This window comes from Drosophila miranda, chromosome 4 (genome assembly GCF_003369915.1).
Source record: "Drosophila miranda strain MSH22 chromosome 4, D.miranda_PacBio2.1, whole genome shotgun sequence".
In the NCBI taxonomy this organism is placed as follows: Eukaryota; Metazoa; Arthropoda; class Insecta; order Diptera; family Drosophilidae; genus Drosophila; species Drosophila miranda.
In genome coordinates, this window is record NC_046677.1 from 8,730,749 (window position 1) to 8,749,931 (window position 19,183).

General features: G+C 43.4%; 5 protein-coding genes and 1 long non-coding RNA gene across 7 annotated transcripts; 1 reads left to right on the forward strand and 5 right to left on the reverse strand.

Moving 5' to 3' along the window:
• The first annotated feature begins 269 nt into the window (after positions 1 to 269).
• On the forward strand, positions 270 to 3,170 carry LOC108161390. The gene is made up of 5 exons (XR_001775460.2): positions 270 to 469; positions 890 to 1,136; positions 2,243 to 2,306; positions 2,374 to 2,530; positions 2,599 to 3,170. It is a non-coding gene; the product is annotated as an uncharacterized LOC108161390 (long non-coding RNA).
• Positions 3,171 to 3,176: 6 nt separating this feature from the next.
• LOC108161654 lies at positions 3,177 to 4,069 on the reverse strand. The gene has a single exon (XM_017295956.2). It carries the CDS (start codon positions 4,008 to 4,010, stop codon positions 3,297 to 3,299), a length of 714 nt encoding a protein of 237 aa, XP_017151445.2. The 5' UTR covers positions 4,011 to 4,069; the 3' UTR covers positions 3,177 to 3,296.
• A 4-nt stretch (positions 4,070 to 4,073) lies between these two features.
• LOC108164320 lies at positions 4,074 to 4,938 on the reverse strand. The gene has a single exon (XM_017299974.2). It carries the CDS (start codon positions 4,924 to 4,926, stop codon positions 4,111 to 4,113), a length of 816 nt encoding a protein of 271 aa, XP_017155463.1. The 5' UTR covers positions 4,927 to 4,938; the 3' UTR covers positions 4,074 to 4,110.
• Positions 4,939 to 5,079: 141 nt separating this feature from the next.
• On the reverse strand, positions 5,080 to 5,957 carry LOC108164321. The gene has a single exon (XM_017299975.2). It carries the CDS (start codon positions 5,898 to 5,900, stop codon positions 5,100 to 5,102), a length of 801 nt encoding a protein of 266 aa, XP_017155464.1. The 5' UTR covers positions 5,901 to 5,957; the 3' UTR covers positions 5,080 to 5,099.
• A 2,038-nt stretch (positions 5,958 to 7,995) lies between these two features.
• Positions 7,996 to 16,202, reverse strand: LOC108161223 (ATP-binding cassette sub-family A member 3). Of its 2 annotated transcripts, XM_033393598.1 has the most exons (9): positions 15,845 to 16,202; positions 15,286 to 15,775; positions 13,232 to 15,223; positions 11,050 to 11,776; positions 10,750 to 10,977; positions 9,254 to 9,542; positions 8,562 to 9,197; positions 8,437 to 8,502; positions 7,996 to 8,385 (listed from the first exon to the last, which is right to left on the reverse strand). In XM_033393598.1, exons 1-9 carry the CDS (start codon positions 16,045 to 16,047, stop codon positions 8,076 to 8,078), a joined length of 4,941 nt encoding a protein of 1,646 aa, XP_033249489.1. In that variant the 5' UTR covers positions 16,048 to 16,202; the 3' UTR covers positions 7,996 to 8,075. The 2 variants fall into 2 exon arrangements, with proteins under 2 accessions (XP_033249489.1, XP_033249488.1); XM_033393597.1 differs by lacking the exons at positions 10,750 to 10,977; positions 11,050 to 11,776 and adding an exon at positions 12,205 to 12,432 and having other exon boundaries at positions 12,505 to 15,223; positions 15,845 to 16,201.
• A 519-nt stretch (positions 16,203 to 16,721) lies between these two features.
• On the reverse strand, positions 16,722 to 18,174 carry LOC108164096. The gene is made up of 2 exons (XM_017299684.2): positions 17,190 to 18,174; positions 16,722 to 17,118 (listed from the first exon to the last, which is right to left on the reverse strand). The coding sequence occupies exons 1-2, from the start codon at positions 18,090 to 18,092 to the stop codon at positions 17,104 to 17,106; spliced, it is 918 nt and encodes a 305-aa protein (XP_017155173.1). The 5' UTR covers positions 18,093 to 18,174; the 3' UTR covers positions 16,722 to 17,103.
• Positions 18,175 to 19,183: the final 1,009 nt, after the last annotated feature.

The following is a 19,183-nucleotide window of genomic DNA, read 5'->3' on the forward strand; positions in this document are numbered from 1 at the left end:
AGACTCTCGGACTGACTTTCCAGAGTGGGTTAATAAGGTTATTGAAGAGTTCTCTGGTTAAAGTTTACATACAGTTCAAAAGGCTTTTTGAAAGTCTATAAACGGGATGGTAACTCTAGCCCTAACCCTCTTCTTTTTTTTTGGGAAAAATCTTACAAATTATTTTCAAATTAATTTACTCTTAGGAAGGTAGGTAAAATTCATTACGAATTCAAATTGTATCTTTTGCTTTAATTGGTTTACTTGTTTGCTATTATTTCAGAGCCCATTTCGCCTCAGGGGCAGGACACAGTTACCATTTCCCGAATCCCAGACTGCCTCACTGCCATTCTCGTGTCGCATTTGTCAATATTTTCTATCGAGAGTCGTCTGTTGGCTGGAGGGTACAGAGCAGTATGAAAACAAACATGCCTAAAATAACAAATTAGCATAGACCAGTGGGACTGCCAGAGAGTGATGGAAGAGGACGGTAAGACTACAGACTACTAAAACAACAAACACGAGTACTCAGAGAGCCCTAGTGCCTGGGGATGGGCTGACGGTGCAAGCTACCAATTTGGTACACTCACTCGAGAGATCGAGGCCCACTCGTTGGTTGGCTCAAAAGTTACATCAATCACCATCAACACTCTACCAGGCACTCGCGCTCATCGACATCTCGACATCGTACTCAAAATGGCGCGTTTGGGTGTTAATGATGCCGACTTTGAAATTTTACCGACGCGCCCATAAGAGTTTTTTTGCAAAAACCAAATAAGGCAAGTGTCGTTTTCATCATCATCATCGTCAGCGGCATCAGCGTCAGCGACGGGTCACATTCGTCATTGGCAAACAAATGTTGGGGACGACGACGCTGACAGATACTTTATGTATATTTTCTTCTTTTTAGCACCGATGTTGAATGATGTGCGAACAAGTTGTAATTATTTCGCATTAAGCCAAGGAACCAAACCGAAAGGAATGGAGTAGAGTGGTGATGCTGAAGCCATGGCCATTGGAAGACCCCAAAGATGTCAAAGATGGATGCAGCTCTGGCAAACAGAAACCGAAACCGAGTTGAATAATGACCTTAAAGAATGAGTTGAATACATTCTGTAAAGAATTAATGAATGAATGAAGTATTCTCCAGGCAAAAGGTACGTAAATAAACTGATTTGTCATATGAAATATCGAAAGAAATTATCCTTAAATTGAACCAAAAACCAGGTCATTAAGGGACTTGATGGAAATGATTATGTGAAAATTCCACCACCCTCTAGGCTGGCATTTTCTTTTATCTGGGGGAGAAATCAAACTGCTGCCTGCCGCTGTTGCTGCCACATTTTGTTGCATTTAATTAAGCAAATGCTACCAGTTGATGTTGATGTTGAAGTTTCCCACGTTACGCACTCGTATTCGTATTCCGAAAAGCAGCCTACCACCTACCGCCTACCAAAAAGTCGTTAGTGGAATGTTGCGCCCCCCTACCGTGCGTCTCGATTTACAGATACTTCCGCATTCTGTCACCGGAAAGGTAAATCACAAGCTGACCACGCAACAAGCGGAATTTTTCATAAGTATTTTCCAACATTTTTACCTTTTTTGGGGGTGAAAATGTGGAATTGGAAAAACGGCGCAGCAGCAACCCCCAAAAGGAGGTAGCCACCGCGAGGTAGCGACTCCTCCCCAAGCAAACATTTAATTGCATTCGATATGCGCTTTAGGTGAAAATTTCCCACGATTCCCACGATTTTCGTTTAAGATTTTAATATTTTCTCCTGAAAGGTAAGTAGCTCACGGTCCAGATCATTTGATAAAAAAAGCTGCTGCTGCTGATAATGCTGCTAGAGATGATGTTGATGATGGTGGTGGTGTGGTGTGGTGGTGGTGGTGTTAGACTCATCATCTCTCCTCTTTCGTGGACTCGTCATCGTTATAATCAACATTTATGGCCGCTGATTGTTTTCGCGACTGACCAGAGAAGGGGTAGGATTGCGTTTCGATGTTGGGGTGGTATATGGTTGGCTTGGGTATCTCAAGAAAGATAGATCGTAGACCCTCTCTCAAAAAGCGTAGTCTGAGATTTGTGTGACTCATAACGAGTTTCGTTTCGACCCGCTTGGACCTTAAGTGGATAGCGGAACGTATTGTTGTAGCGCCACCCTGATCCGTTGCCTGCCACAGCTGCCGCATTGTTCGCTCTTGGACAGTCCAGTCTTCAGTCCTTCTCAATCCCTTACTCTTTCCATAATCTTGTTTCCAGAGAGGACTTCGCAGGGCCTTCGGTTACGGCGGCTTATCAGAAGGCCAGGCCAGGAAAACGAGAGGTAAAGTATACTTTATGTAAATTTTATGATATAGTTACTTTTTTTTGCCCCCTCTCACGTAATCCAGTTTAAATCGATGAGCGAGTATCTTATTAAAGCACCCGGAGGGATGTCATCGAAAGAGGGCTCTTACGATCAAAGATCTTATGCCCTGAATGGCTAAATATACATACGAAATATGGTAAATAGGAAGATCTTTCGCTCAAGGATGTTCTGGACCCTGGGTAATCCATATTTGTACATTCATCAAAATTATTACCAAATTTATTGTAATTATGTTACCGGTTTTCAGATCTTCTAAGCAAATATTGAAAGTAGTTTACATAATTTCACCGAAAATGTTGACTATTTACCTACCGCGTACTTCATACATTTTTGCACTGCTGCTGAATCAGCTGTCCCGCAAAGCAGACCCTGTGTGTATCGTGTCCATCCCACAACTGTGAGACACGCTGCACCGTCAATTCATCCCTATTTGTATCACTTTTCGGCACTTCCGCCCATTGTGTCTGCCACTGGCGGCACATGCCACAAAACTCCGTTCGAGTGCACAAGACAATGGGAAAGAAATTTCCTACAAAATCAAACAATAACACGATTTACAATAATACTTCGACGATTACTCGAAGCAAAAACTCAGCAATCGCCCAATTGTGCTCGCGAGGAGACTTGCAAGCACCAGACACCTGCGAAGGCTTGACAATATTCATCCAGCGGACTTGCCCAACAGGAGGTTCTAAGTCGGACCCCAACCACACGAGAACCAGATTGTTTTTAGTTTTTTTTGTATATCTGTTTATTTTTGAATAATTGTTATGTTAATTGTAAAAATTTATTTGATATTAGGTGATGCACAAAATTTGTAAGCACATCATTTTATAATAATTCAATTTTGTTTATATCTTAAAATAAACAACAAAATACTTTATTGGAGTGGATATTAAAACTCAAAAAATTTAAATAAATTTTTAAACTATTTTGCTTGCTTTCTTATAGTAAGGTACACTCAGAATAGTTGGAATAATGAAACGACAGGGCCAGAACATGCTCGTGCAATATCATATAACAGAAAAAGATGATGACACTAAGAAAGAGATACTCGTGCTTCGGGACATTGAACTGGCGATCGTGTACTATGGTGGCCGTGTATATAATCATTGAAATGGCGAACATGGCAAAGTAATTCCGAACGGCTACCTCAACGCCATCGGCTCCAGTGACATAGGCATTGAAAAAGAATACGATCAACATTATGTTGGCGCAGGCCACAAAGACGCTGAGCACCAGGTCGCCGGGCACAATATACATGGGAAAGTAGGCTCCCCAAAAGATGGAGCACAGCACAACGGCGACAACGATGACTAAAACATAAAAATCGGCCAGATGATTCTGATTGAATGACTGCTCCAAGGCTATGTACCATGTACAGCTCTCCACAATGCCAAATATAATGGCAATATTAATGGGAAACTTTCTTCCAAAATCGGTCCATGCCAGAGTGGCTATGGCAAAGAAGGTGCACACCAGCCACCAGCCGTATCGACTTCTGGATAGCGAATCAACATGATAATCTAACGCTGCAATTATGATCCATTGGGCAAGGCCAATCACAGCGAAAAGAAAGCCCAGTCCATAGATGCGATGGGTATAGGTGATCATCGGATCGGGTGGCATGCCGTACACCAGCGTATCTCTCTTATCCATATTTCTACAGTTATAATATTTTGGAGATGATTTGAATTTTATTTCATGACTTTCCTTAATGAAATAAAATACATTTATATATATATATTTGTGATCTCTCTTATTTATAGTACAGATAGTAATATCTAAAAGCAGCCAAACAAAGGACCATTATGATAAAGTATATGAAGATTCCCAAAGAACAACCCAGAGTATCGGGAAGGGGCGAGTATTTCAGACGTCCGTTAATGTACTGCGAAGAAAAGGGTATCATCAAGACCACTAAAAAGAACAGAACTATGGCAAAGATTAGTCCATAAATTCGATCGTCTAGGACCAACATCAGGATGGCAAGTATAATAAGTGTGAGGAAGCACAGTAGATATATACAGCCTGTGCACACGGCATTGGGCAATACAGACGAAGGGCAATGTGCCCCGCATAAATGAAGAATCACCAGCAGTACGGCCGCAATCAAAACAGACAGGAGTAATGCCTCAATGATGACAGAGTAGATAAAGTAGCATCCGAATAGAGTCAGGAATATTACCACGGACAGCACCAGTATCCAGTTGCATGGGAACGAGTATCGCGTCTGGGGAAAGCAGGACAATATCGTCTGGCACGTAAACGCAATCAATATCCACACAATAGGATGCACTGGGCACTTTTCGCCCACGTAATATTCCGTGGCCGATACAATGATCCAGGGTATCATCGACAGAACACAGAAGACGGCAGCAAAGAAATATACATGACGCCGGAATACAGTCATAATTTCTGGATCGATGATAATTACCACATTCTCCTCTTGCGGTCGTTCTGGCCTTCCGATTTGGTAGCGATATTCATTTTGATTATAAATATTTGCCATTGATGTTACTGCTGCTGTTTTATCGACAAACTTTCGATATACTAATAATTTTGGAATTGACATAAAAGCCCTGGATCCATAGAAATACAGAAGGGAATATAAATCAGAAAGGTTTTGAACCAGATGTTCCGATTTATTCAGTTCCGGGATCCCTACCACAGGGACTAGACTCCCTTAGAGGTAACTCCATTTTCAGTATATTCAGGATATCACCTGTATTTGAGAGCTGCTATGTTTCATCTACGACTATCTTCATCTTCAATCGTTGACGTCACTTCAGTTGAAACGGTTTCATGACGCTCCGTCCGAACAGTAAAATACATGAGGCAACAGAAGAACATGACGGATGTGAGGTAGAGCGTTAGAATGCTGACCATCTGATGAATACGTGGAACCACTTGAAAGTACTCTATCCGTCCGTGACAGAACTGCGCCTGAATTGGTATTGCCACGATCAGCATGATGAATAGAATGCTAACAAAAGCATCCAGCACCTCTATGCTGCCAGTGGACAGCTGAACGGTACCCAGGATTATGAGAGCTACGGTCATGGCCATCATGAAGCCACTAGAGACGACTCCACCCGGCAGGTATTCCACCGGACACATGGCACCCGAAAAGTTAAGCACTAGGACGAGCACAAGAGAGAGAGCGAGTAGAAGCAGCAGGGTCAGGATACTGAAGAAGTGGAGGACGCAACAGACAGCCACAGTTGTACAGAGCCAAACGAGAAGAGCCCACATCCAGTTGCAGAGCGTTACATGGGCGATCATGGGCACACAATGCAGCAGCATCATCACAAGAAACACGATTATCACGAGTATGTAGAATGGAAACGGTATATGCAAATAGATATCCTTTCCATCGCAGCTGGCAACCACAATCCAAACGAGCACGGACGCGGCTATCAAGGGTATACCGTAGTTGTAGAGATTCGAGATGAACTTGGACAAGGCCTCCTCCTCCTCAGAGCGATAGATCGTGTTCCGCCTCGTAAGTCGCGTCGAACGTCTATCCTCTTCTATCTCTGCGGCCATTTTAATGTTTTATCGTACAGGTGGGGGTTTACTATTATATCGATGACAAATAAAACTTGGATATACTGAAAACGTGCAACTTATAAAATATTTTTCAAAAGTAATTATGCGTAAGCCTTGGTATCGGAACCGATAAATGCGTCTTGCACTGTCTCTCGGTCTTTTGGTATCGCTGTTTGCAAAAGGGAGGATTTGATTCGTTGGTTAGCACGGGGAAAACGAGGAACCACGAACACTAGTTATGTTTTAATTATAATTAAAGCATTTCGGGTATACTCTTTTAATTTAATTTTAATACCTGCCGTCATATCTAGCTCCCCTTCGCCAAAGGGGGCACCAGGCGGAGAATACGAGTAGGCGCGTGGAAGGAGTAGCGTAGCCACCGAGATTTTGTTTACTTCTTCTGGCTATACCATTGATTATGCGTTTACGGATGTGGATGTAGATGCCACAGATTTTCGTTCTTTGTGGGGGCGCTAGTTTGGAAAGAACTTTCATTCAGCGTGATATCACAGGATTCTGCACACAAACTTTGGTTGCTCTAGCTCTTATAGTCTTTGAGACAGACAGACGAACGGAAAGACATATAGACTTGGCTACTGCTACAGGTCAGGAATATATATACTTTTTGCGGTCTGGGTATGCACATTCACCAACTAATATACATATTCCTAAACTCTTCGAGTACCAGTTATACAAATTAGAATAAAAACGAGGGGGAACGTTGTGAGTTGCTGCGTACACCGCAACTCTACAGTTATACCCGATACTAAGTCAGTATGGCTCTCCTGCGGCAGACGCCGCTAATATTGAACCACACGACAAAGAGTGCGTGCGAGAGAGACAGAAAATCAGTCTGAGCGTGACGTCGGGCGCTGCGTGGCCACTGAAAATTGATTTCTTGCTTTTGGCTACAAAAATGATCCGATCTGATCCAGATTCAGCAATCTGATAGATATAGTCATTATCTATGATTCTGCGTTTTTAGTTTTCTCGAATGTGCAATATTGTGGATGCAACAGATTTCCGTTCTTTGTGGGGGTGGAAGGGGGTGGGGCGAAATTCTGAGATATACGTTTTATAGTGAGATCTAACAGAAGTGCGGATACCAAATTTGGTTACTCTAGCCTTAATAGTCTCTGAGATTTGTGGATGCCCCAGATTTTCGTCCTTTGCGGGGGCGGAAGGGGGTGTGGCGAAATTTGGACACGAAACGGTCAAGGTCCGATATCACAGGAGTGTGGATACCAAATTTGGTTGCTCTGGCTCTTATAGGTTCTGAGATCCTTGAACTCATATTTTGCAATTGGCAAAGCCGACCATGAAACCTGTGTGTTAGAGAGAGACAGAGCGAGAAAGAATGAAATTGTTTTCTTGATTCTGGCTATAATAATTATACGATCTGGTTGAGACTTTACACTCTAGAACATATAGTCATCCTCTAAGATTCTGCGTTTTTGGTTTTATCGTATCTTTAAAAATGTGGATGCCACAGATTTTCGTCCTTTGTGGGGGCGGAAGTGGGCGGGGCAAAGTTTTGAAATATTCTTGTGGCAGTGACATATCACAGATGTCTGGATCCAAAACATCGTTGCTCTAGCTCTTATAGTCTTTGAGCACTAGGCGCTGAAGGGGACGGACGGACGGACGGACGGACGGACGGACGGACAGACGGACAGACAGACAGGGCTCAATCGACTCGGCTATTGATGCTGATCAAGAATATATATACTTTATGGGGTCGGAAACGATTCCTTCTGGACGTTACACACATCCACTTTTACCACAAATCTAATATACCCCAATACTCATTTTGAGTATCGGGTATAATAACGTCTTTGATAAATCCTTCACTCTCTAACATGCCGTCGCTCCGAAAATGAACCCGTCCAATGCAGAGTAGCGCATTGGGTGGCAACAATAGGTCCTGGGCGCTTAGACGCCCTTACACCCGCCGTCGCCGTACCATTCGCCATAAACGCAATAGTACCCTCTAACATCGTCGATCGATACATTTTTGCAATGTGCACACCTCCAAGGATAACTAAAACCTGGAGCGCACTTGTTAAATTTTTAGCTCGATAGGAATAACTGTGCACTTGCATAATATTTTAGATGTATTCATATTAGATACAATTATTAATAGACAAGGCCTCACTTTACATTGTTACAGGCTTATGTATTGGTTCCCCTAGAGGTGCGACCATTATTTTTCACTACAACACTTCCAATATCCTGATCAGAGTTCGAAGAACCCTTATTGGTAGCAGAGTTCCCCGGTTGCCTGTTTGGATTCTTTTGTTGATTCTTTTCTTCAGTTTTCTTCTTGGCAATGTCCAGAAATACATCTTCCAGCGACGGCTGCGTCAGAGAGTAGTCTGCCAACTGCCAAGGGCTGTGGTTCCTCTCAACGTATGAGAATACACTCGACCATCTCAGTTTGGCAGTGGGTATGTGGTAAGTGAGCCTGCCACCAAACTCTTCCCTGAATAAGCAATTATTAAGAGTGCGTTTGGTTGGTCTGAATGGAACTTACTTTAGCGAAGCCTTGGGATAGTCTAATTCCATTTGATTCTTTATCTTCTGTATAGTGGACGCCATGCTGTGTGGGTGGGTTTGAGAGTTATCTCTATACGGCATGGAATACACTTGAAGGGTCACCTTTCCAGACTCGTCTCCACATGTAACTTGAGCACCAGACATTGGGCAAACTTATTCTTGATGCGCTGCTGCGATCCCAGGCAATGAATTTGCCCATCCACCATAATAGCCAATTCCGTGCACAGGGCCTCCACCTCCTCCATGCTATGAGAGCTAAGTAGCACCGCCTTCCCACTGTCACGCAGTGAGGAGAGGACATTCCACACATGGCGCCGGGACGCCGGATCGATCCCAGAGCTAGGCTCGTCCAAACAAATGAGCGACGAGCCCTCACCGGCCACTGCTGCGTTTAACTTTCGCTTAGTGCCGCCACTGTAATCCTTGACCTTGTTGTCCAGGTGCGCAAGAAACCCATAGTCGGAGGCCAACTTTTCGGAAGCTTTTCTGAGGAGATTCCGGGGTGTGCCGCGCAACAAAAGGAAGATCCTGAGTGTTTGCCGGCCAGTGCAGAAGTCGAAGAGCGTGTCGTGCTGTGGGCAGTAGCCCATCTCCATTCTCGCTGCCGTGGGACTGGATTTTATGCTGAAGCCTTTGACGTGAATACTCCCCCTCGTCATGGCAATGTCGCCCACAATCATCTTAAAGGTAGTCGTTTTACCGGCCCCATTGGCGCCCAGAAGACCAAAGCACACGCCCCTGCAGTAAATTAGGAATTTATTTATAGTCATTGCTGCACTTTAATCACTACTCACGGTTTGATAGAGAACGATATTCCACGTACGGCTGACGTGCGGAAGAATCTTTTCGAGACCTTGTTCACGACCAAAGCATGCTCCTTGCGATCCTTGATCGACATTTTACTTATCATTTCGGCTGCAGCAGCCACATCTTCATCGTTGCTTGTTGCATTCTCTTTTCTTCTACAAATAATATACTTTATGCCATACCACAACGTGGTACTGCATTCGCCGAAAATCAGCAACAACAAGTAGATAATACCAGTGATAAGCAAATACCACACCTCCACCCAATACCACATGTCTGTAAGAAATTTGTTTAGCATATATACGGGTGAGTCGGTAATCCATTGAAAATTTAGACAACTTGTAGTCGTAAATTAATTTAATGTATGGGCATTCCCATGATGTCGAACGTCCCGAATGTACTATTCGTACACAATTAATGTGAAAACTACTTTAACATTGGCCTTTACTAATCTTATATCTATCTTGGTGCCAAAAGTTGATTTTGGGAAAAATTACCGTTTTCCAGATAAAAAGTTAAAAAAAACAAGCCATTCGCACGCGACAAAAATCAAAACGCATTGCTGTCTATTGAAAATTAATTCAAAATAGGGGGTATATTAGATGTGTGGGGTAATGGATGTGTGTAATGCCCAAAAGGAAGCTTTTCCGATTACATTAAGAATACATATATACTGTAATATATTCTTAATGAACATCAATAGTCTAGTCGATAGAGCCATGTCTGTCTGTCCGTATGTTCGCCCATCCGTCCGTCTTGTTTAACGCCTAGTTCTCAGAGACTATAAGGGCTAGAGCAACGATATTTTGTATCCAGACTGCTGTGATATCACACTGAATCAAGTTTGTTTTAAATTTGTCCGCGCCCCTTTTCGCCCCGACAAAAGACGAAAATCTTTGGCATCCACAATTTTTAAGATCCTAGTTTTCTTGGATCTTTGAAAGTGTGGATGCCACAGATTTTCGCCCTTTGTGTGGGCGGAAGTGGGCGGGGCGAAGTTTTGAAATATTCTTGTAGCAGTGACATATCACAGAAGTCTGGATCCAAAACATCGTTGCTCTAGCTCTTATAGTCTTTGAGCACTGGGCGCTGAAGGGGACGGACAGAAGGACAGACGGACGGACGGACAGACGGACAGACAGACAGGGCTCAATCGACTTGATTCGATTGATGCTGATCAAGAATATATATACTTTATGGGGTCGGAAACGATTCCTTCTGGACGTTACACACATCCATTTTCACCACAAATCTAATATACCCCAATACTCATTTTGAGTATCGGGTATAAAAATAACTATAAGATATAGAAAATTACTGCACAATAAAAGTTTTTTTCATTTAATTTAATAACAAAGAATCGGTAGAAAATTATATGGAAATGCCCATTTAGGTATTATGATTCTGATTCCGAATCGGATTTTAATTAACTTACTAAAAACATGCGTGAGTGTGTTTTTAAAGTGTGTATCTAGCAACTTACCACGGCAAGCGCAGTAGGTAAACATTGCGGTTTTTACGGGAGTACATTCCGAATAATTATCTATTTCAAACTGAGAATCACTGCAATATGTAAACCTTGTAATGCAGTTTGCGACCGCATAAACGGCAGTAAAAACAGGAAACAAGTAAGCAACCCATGCAATCACATTAAAAGTTAGTCTATAAGAAGTTGCCGCAAACAATGGCATCATTATCGCAAAACCTATACCTACGGGATCGGGAAGGGGGTTGGGTGTTAGATTAAAATGCTTCTTCGGAGACTGAAGTTACAAAATACTACCGAATACAATGTTGATGTTGGTAATTATCATCACGGCCGAGCCGGAATCTCCGAAAAGGCATGCCAGCATGTAGGTAAAGGGCAGACCCGCCACTCCAATGATCATGAGTATCGACAGCATCTCCTTGGGATGGCATACTTCCCGCACCGCCAGTGTCAGTACCATCGAAATCAAAAAGTAGAGGACCAAGTCAGTAATAAAGTGGGACAGCCAGTAAGTGGTCATGTTCACGCCGGACACCTGTTGCTGCATCCGAATCTGCGTTCCCTTCTCCTGCGACACTAAGATGGCGAATATCGCCAGGACAATGCACAGATATATAATAATAAAACCACCCGCGACGATAGGCTTCGCCACTTCTTCAATAGTCTGTTCTTTAGTCGGCATATCGTAGGGAGCATTGGTTACCTCTATGCTCGCCTCGGGACCCACCATCGCCTTGGCCATGGCGTTGAACACGAGGTTGAGCGAAATAGGAGCACTATGCACGAAGAGATCATTTCTACTCCAGACGACCATCTCTTGGTCGATGGTGGCTGCCGCTATAAGACTGCTCTTCATTGCGTATATCCTCTCGGGCGTTTCTTGTCCAGGGCCGATGTAGTCTACTACATTCTGGGTTGTTCTTTCGACGGTGCAGTATTGCTGGGCCAACTCTTGGTAGGCATTGGCTATATTTCGCAATGGGTGAGTGTCCGATGTCAATTGCAATATTACTTTGACGTCCTCACTTTTATAATCGGCTATTGTTAGCGGTAGCCTCGCCAGCAATGAGCTATCCGATAACGGACGGACGGACAGACGGACAGACAGACAGGGCTCAATCGACTTGATTCGATTGATGCTGATCAAGAATATATATACTTTATGGGGTCGGAAACGATTCCTTCTGGACGTTACACACATCCATTTTCACCACAAATCTAATATACCCCAATACTCATTTTGAGTATCGGGTATAAAAATAACTATAAGATATAGAAAATTACTGCACAATAAAAGTTTTTTTCATTTAATTTAATAACAAAGAATCGGTAGAAAATTATATGGAAATGCCCATTTAGGTATTATGATTCTGATTCCGAATCGGATTTTAATTAACTTACTAAAAACATGCGTGAGTGTGTTTTTAAAGTGTGTATCTAGCAACTTACCACGGCAAGCGCAGTAGGTAAACATTGCGGTTTTTACGGGAGTACATTCCGAATAATTATCTATTTCAAACTGAGAATCACTGCAATATGTAAACCTTGTAATGCAGTTTGCGACCGCATAAACGGCAGTAAAAACAGGAAACAAGTAAGCAACCCATGCAATCACATTAAAAGTTAGTCTATAAGAAGTTGCCGCAAACAATGGCATCATTATCGCAAAACCTATACCTACGGGATCGGGAAGGGGGTTGGGTGTTAGATTAAAATGCTTCTTCGGAGACTGAAGTTACAAAATACTACCGAATACAATGTTGATGTTGGTAATTATCATCACGGCCGAGCCGGAATCTCCGAAAAGGCATGCCAGCATGTAGGTAAAGGGCAGACCCGCCACTCCAATGATCATGAGTATCGACAGCATCTCCTTGGGATGGCATACTTCCCGCACCGCCAGTGTCAGTACCATCGAAATCAAAAAGTAGAGGACCAAGTCAGTAATAAAGTGGGACAGCCAGTAAGTGGTCATGTTCACGCCGGACACCTGTTGCTGCATCCGAATCTGCGTTCCCTTCTCCTGCGACACTAAGATGGCGAATATCGCCAGGACAATGCACAGATATATAATAATAAAACCACCCGCGACGATAGGCTTCGCCACTTCTTCAATAGTCTGTTCTTTAGTCGGCATATCGTAGGGAGCATTGGTTACCTCTATGCTCGCCTCGGGACCCACCATCGCCTTGGCCATGGCGTTGAACACGAGGTTGAGCGAAATAGGAGCACTATGCACGAAGAGATCATTTCTACTCCAGACGACCATCTCTTGGTCGATGGTGGCTGCCGCTATAAGACTGCTCTTCATTGCGTATATCCTCTCGGGCGTTTCTTGTCCAGGGCCGATGTAGTCTACTACATTCTGGGTTGTTCTTTCGACGGTGCAGTATTGCTGGGCCAACTCTTGGTAGGCATTGGCTATATTTCGCAATGGGTGAGTGTCCGATGTCAATTGCAATATTACTTTGACGTCCTCACTTTTATAATCGGCTATTGTTAGCGGTAGCCTCGCCAGCAATGAGCTATCCGATAACCTACGAAGAAGAGTCACGAAGTATATGACTATGGGCACCAGCAGGATAACCAGAAACATCCATTTCCTATCATAAGTGTAGAGCAACTTCTTCAGCAGCATAGCCTCCCATTGGCTAAGGTAGCGCAAGCAACGGTTTGGATGACGGCTTTGTTCCTGGCTTTGGCTCTGCTCATCCGAACCGCCGCCGCCGGTAGTGCGACCCCCACTACCAAGATCTTCCGCACCGTGCGACATAAATATTTCTGCCAGACTGGTGGAGCTAAGACCAAATCCCACAACATCCAGCTGCTCCTTCTGCTGCTCCAAGTCTTTGAAGAGTGACCCAAAGGATCCTAAAAAGCGGTGCGGCAATCGATAGGACACGTCTGATCCAATGTTGCTATGTGGACGAGTGTAGGGCACGTGGGCGGCTATCAGTTGGGTCAACCTGGACACATTGCAATTGGGGCCCTTCTCGCAGGTGAGCAGATAACTGGTTTCGTTCTGTTTCTTGAGGAACGCCAATGTGCCTAGGCAACGGAGCCGGCCATCGCTTATGATGGCAATGCGATCAGCCAATACTTCGCCCTCGTCCATTTGGTGGGTGGTGAGGAGAATGGTGCGTCCCTGCTTTTCATCCAGCAAGAGCTTCCATAGTTCGAGCCGGGAGTTGGGATCCAGACCCGAACTGGGCTCGTCGCAGAACAGAACCTTGACGTTGCCGCACAGGGCACAGGCCAGGGCGAGCCGACGCTGTGTCCCACCAGACAGAAGCTGGGCCGGGAGGTTGGCCTTTTCCTTAAGGCTAAGTTTCTGTAAGTATGAATTCACTTCCTGTTTGACCGCTGCCCCCTTGAGGCCCCTGAGGCGGCTGTATAACCGAAGGTGACTGGCCGCACTTAAACCCTTAAAGAAGACGCTTCTCTGCGGGCAAATACTCAAGGACTGACGGGCCTGGGGCCGTTCGGTTTGTATGTCGTAGCCATTGATGACCGCTGTGCCGGAGCTGGGTGCAATGGTCCCCGTTAACATTTGTATGGTCGTGGTCTTGCCAGCTCCATTGTGTCCCAGGAGCACCATGATCTCGTTCTCAAACAAATCGAATGTAAGGCCAGCAACCACCTGTCGTTTGCCAAAGCTTTTGCTGAGATTTTTGATTTGTACACCAGAGGTTTTGCCTTTCGCGTTGGCATCGATGAACTTGGAGGAACTTGGAACTGAGGAAGGTCGCTCCTCGTCGTTGGGTCTGACAGTGAACAACCCGGGCGGGGATAATATTCGTCGCATGTATTTGGAAGGGCACCAAAAGTGTTTCGTGCACGGGAAATTCCATGGCTGTGGCGTGCCAAACTCCCCTGGTCTTACCCGCTCCATGTACAGACAGATGAGGATCGAGATCAGGCTAGACAGCAGCATGATTAGTAGTATCGCACCCACGCTTATGCTGTCACGAAGCCATGATGTGTTAAACATATTGCTCCACTGCAAGCCCAGATATGCACGCTCCCATACGACAATTCGGTCCATGACCATGTTCATGGCTGACACAACGCAAATGCTGCACAGGATGTTCAACAGTGTCCCAGTACTATCCTTGTTCGTGACAAAATAGGGCAAAGAGCTGGCTATGAACAGAAGGATGGCAATGATGGCAGACCAATTGCTGCGAGCGCAGAAGGAGCTGACCAGGAACCCGAAACATATGAAGGAGTGGCTGCACACAAGCAGATAAAACAGAAAGACCGACCAGTCGGTGTAACATAGAATGGGCTTGTTTTTAACAGGACTTACGCCCATAGGGATCACCGTCCAAAAAATCGTTATAATCAGCGATATTATGAATAAAACTATCATGGACTTCACATACCAGGCCAGCCATTGTAGAGAGTGGCTCACGTCGAAGATATTCAACATGTCCTTCAGCTGAAGCTCCTTTTCCTCGACAATGCTCTGCAAATTACAACGGTTAAAGAACTGCTTAGAGAACTCATTAAAGAACAACTCAGTCTTACCTTAACATCCATTGTGAAAGGCAATAAAAAGACACACATTAAAAATATAAAAAAATAGGAGACAGATAATAAAAACTGATTTTCATATATTCCTTTGAGTTTTGGTCGAAGTAACGTTTGGGAAGAATTCTTTTTCTGTAGATAGTGAAAGCTGATTTCCGTCTGAAGATATAGAAACCCACTCTTCCCGTAATATTCATCTACTTCATGCAGCGATATCAGAAGATTTGTATGAAAATGCTTTATTTTGGAGGCGGGAAACCGCAAAGCAAACCGAAAATTTTGCGGAAATTCTGATATATCGGCCCACTCGTCAGGGAACTCGATGCCGAACGCACCACGGTACCAATAATTTTTTGTAAGATCTTCTTCCATGGCGCTGGCATCGACAAAGCCCTGAACATGATACTGATGTGTGCCAGGAAAGGACAGCCCTCTAACAAGCAGCTCAAAAATTTTATTTTGCGGCGAGAACAGTAAGATAATTCCTCTGAGTGTAGAAATCAATGAACACAACATTCTATATTTTTACTTGGTTAGAAGTTGTTTTTCGACTTACTCATCTAGTTTGGGCTGAAAGTCTGCTCTTATTGTGCGTTTTGCCCCTATTAAAAAGGGCACCAGTGGAATTGCTAAAGAAAATATTATTAAACAAGCCAACTGGCATTTGCGTCCAAAAAGCACACATAGATTTTTCCACAATATCAACAGAAGCTTCCTTTGGCAGGACAAGACCTTCGGCACTTCCTCTTCATTCGCCATATTTTATATGTTCTATATCAATATCTATGTACTGAAACACAGACGGTGGTGTGGCTACCGTACCAAAAAAATATAATTTTCACGTACAGTTCATGGAATTATATTATACTGAGTCTGAAGTTAGGAATGATTTGTTCGGAAAAACTAACTAGATTTCCGCAAATGGAAGTCGTACTAGCATGTAGATTGTGTTTTACGTATTGTGTTTTGTTGTATGTGCTGTGTCTTACGTGAAGATAACGTATTTGGCAAAAATATGATCCATCATTTTCTACACCCGCCGTCGCAGTTACATCCGCGAATATTACTCATGCCTTTACCACAATATGGAGTTCCCTGACTTCCATCATCGCATTCCATCCGTAAACCGAAAACTACCGAATGTAAGTAAAGTACGTTGTACAGCCGGAACAATGAAGCTTCGGCTTTATGTATCGTTTACATCTTTCGTCGCAGTGTCCGAGTGTGGTTAGTCCGTGAAATTGATTTGTTGCATAAAGCAAACTATAAATTTAAAAATCTTTGTTTCTTTGAAGAACGAGAAGCAAGTTTTTAGACGCGGCAAGGGCAGTGGATCTACTTTTATACCCGGTATTAAGTCAGTATATATGTATAAATATGAGCTTATGATTTATGTAACCCATAAAATATACTTTATCGGTAATGATACGTAAGCGGGTGAATCGCAGTGGATGAATGCCGATAAATGTCTTTTATCGGAATTGATTTTTTGTTTAATGCGGGTAGATGTGGTCCGCATATCTCTCTTTCCCGCACTTGTCTTAAAATTTCGACCACTATTTATGCTCTAATGTTAATTCTTGTACTTTCTTTATCCCCTTTCCTTCTAATGACCTACCTATTGTCTGCTACTGTTTTTTTTCGCAATATATGTCTTTCCATTTCTCTTTTTACACCAACATCAGCCGTTATATCACACTTCCCTCGGCCAGGGGGCGCTGAAAGGGGTTTCCGTAGCCACTGAAGATTTATTTGTTCTTTCCGGATACAATAATGATCCGATCTGATCCAGATTCGGCAATCTAGTAGATATGGTCATGCTCTACGACGCTGCGTTTTCGGGTATAAATATAATGATATTAATAAAAAGAGCTTCGTAAGGACTTTGTTTATTTCCTTACCATTTCATGTGGATACATAAGAAAATAAATAGACACAAAGAACATTATGGCATGGACATAAACCGAAATGGCACAATACACAAACTCATGTGGCGGCATATAGTAGCGTCTGCCATGAACGATCTCTGCATTGTACACGGACGCGGGTACTAGTATCGCACACAACAACGAAAAGTATATAGAATGATATACAGGACTATCAAAGGCTATGTACAGCCAAGTCACAATGATGCTCGACACCGAGAAAGCGATCAGGCATATGCACATCGTGATCTCTCCGGGCAGTTGGGACATTGGCACCCAGGCGCCCAGCGAGTAGCAAAACACGAGCAGCGTCAAGGAGACAATAAGTGTCAGGTTAGCGGTCGTCAGGGTAAGCTTTACCAGAAGCAGGCTCACACCCATCGTGGTCAGCTCCACGAATATCGATGCCAGAGTCCAACTGAACCAGAAGTTCTTCCGCAGCCGCACAAAGATGCTTAGCACGAAGAGCGTAAGTAAGGCCACCAGCAGGCAGAGAAATCCGGCCAATACATAGTGGACATTCGGCGTAAGCGTTAGCGACATGATCATCCACTGCCAGGATGCGACGGCCACCATCATCCCAGCCGACATATAGCATCGTCGCATAAACAACTCCACTCGTCTCCCTGGATCATCGTCAGCTGCCGCGGACACAGACCCAGGCGCTGCAAAAGAGGTCTGTCTGTTTTCGACTGACCCAATGGACTGCGACTGTGGTTGGTTGTTCCGCTGGCCTTGCTCTTGAGTCTCCGCCTGTCGGCAATTCCAGAAATTCGGACGCGTCTGTGGCACTGGCTGTGGGAAGTGGTGCAGGTGGTGGAGGCCAGGCCTCAAGGCCACCCAATAGCGTCTGGAATGGATCGGAATGGATTGACGCATTTTCGATAGGGCGTAAGAGCAACACACAAAATTTTGACACTTAAAGCAGAGTCCTCCCCCGTGACGTTATCCGAATGGAATTGAAAGTTTTTCGATATTACCAGAAAATGCTGCTGCAATCGAAATCTGGTTTCATATCATTTAAATAAATGCATCTAATCGATAAATTTGCATTTTTCGGTGTTTTAAGTGTTTAATGCTTATTTAATTTTAAATCTACCTCAGTTTGCACTTAAAGCTGTTCAAATCGATCTCTCAAAGATGGAAAACCCATTCAAACGATGCATTTCGATTTTAAGACTTACAAAACATCCGAATGATAGCGAACTTGACTTTATTTTTGGTTTAAAAGTTTCTGAAAATGGTTATAAAATGTACAACTATTATATTTATTATTATTATTATTTATATATATGATATTATATTATGTTCATTTAAAAAATCCAATAAAAACCGTGCTTAGGCATGTTTTATTTATCAGTTAAAGTGTTTAAAGTTTAAGCATAGATGTGGTCCGCATATCTCTCTTTCCCGCACTTGTCTTAAAATTTCGACCACTATTTATGCTCTAATGTTAATTCTTGTACTTTCTTTATCCCCTTTCCTTCTAATGACCTACGTATTGTCTGCTACTGTTTTTTTTTTCGCAATATATGTCTTTCTTTTTCTCTTTTTACACCAACATCAGCCGTTATATAACACTATCATTAAAAAAAAAAAATAATAATAATAATAATAGAAAGTTATTAAAATGCTGGTAAAAATAAGATCTTTTTCTTTTTAAAAGCTCTTTAGAAAGACAAAGAAAGCAAAAGACACTGGCTATATCTCTATCTACATATACTTAATTCCCGATCTGTAAACTTTCCCGCTGTTCGCCAGCAGAGTATAAGCATTATGCCACACAAATTTTTGTTGAAAGTTGAGCCCCATTGTCCGTGCGGGCTGGCCTGGCCGCGCGGAAAATGCATCGAGGCATGCGAAAATCGAGGCCGCGGACAAAAGAAGGAATAGAAAAACGGAAAATGCTAAGTAGCCTGCGCGATCAAAGCCAACAGAAAACGGAAGCCACAAAGGATGCTGCTGCTGCT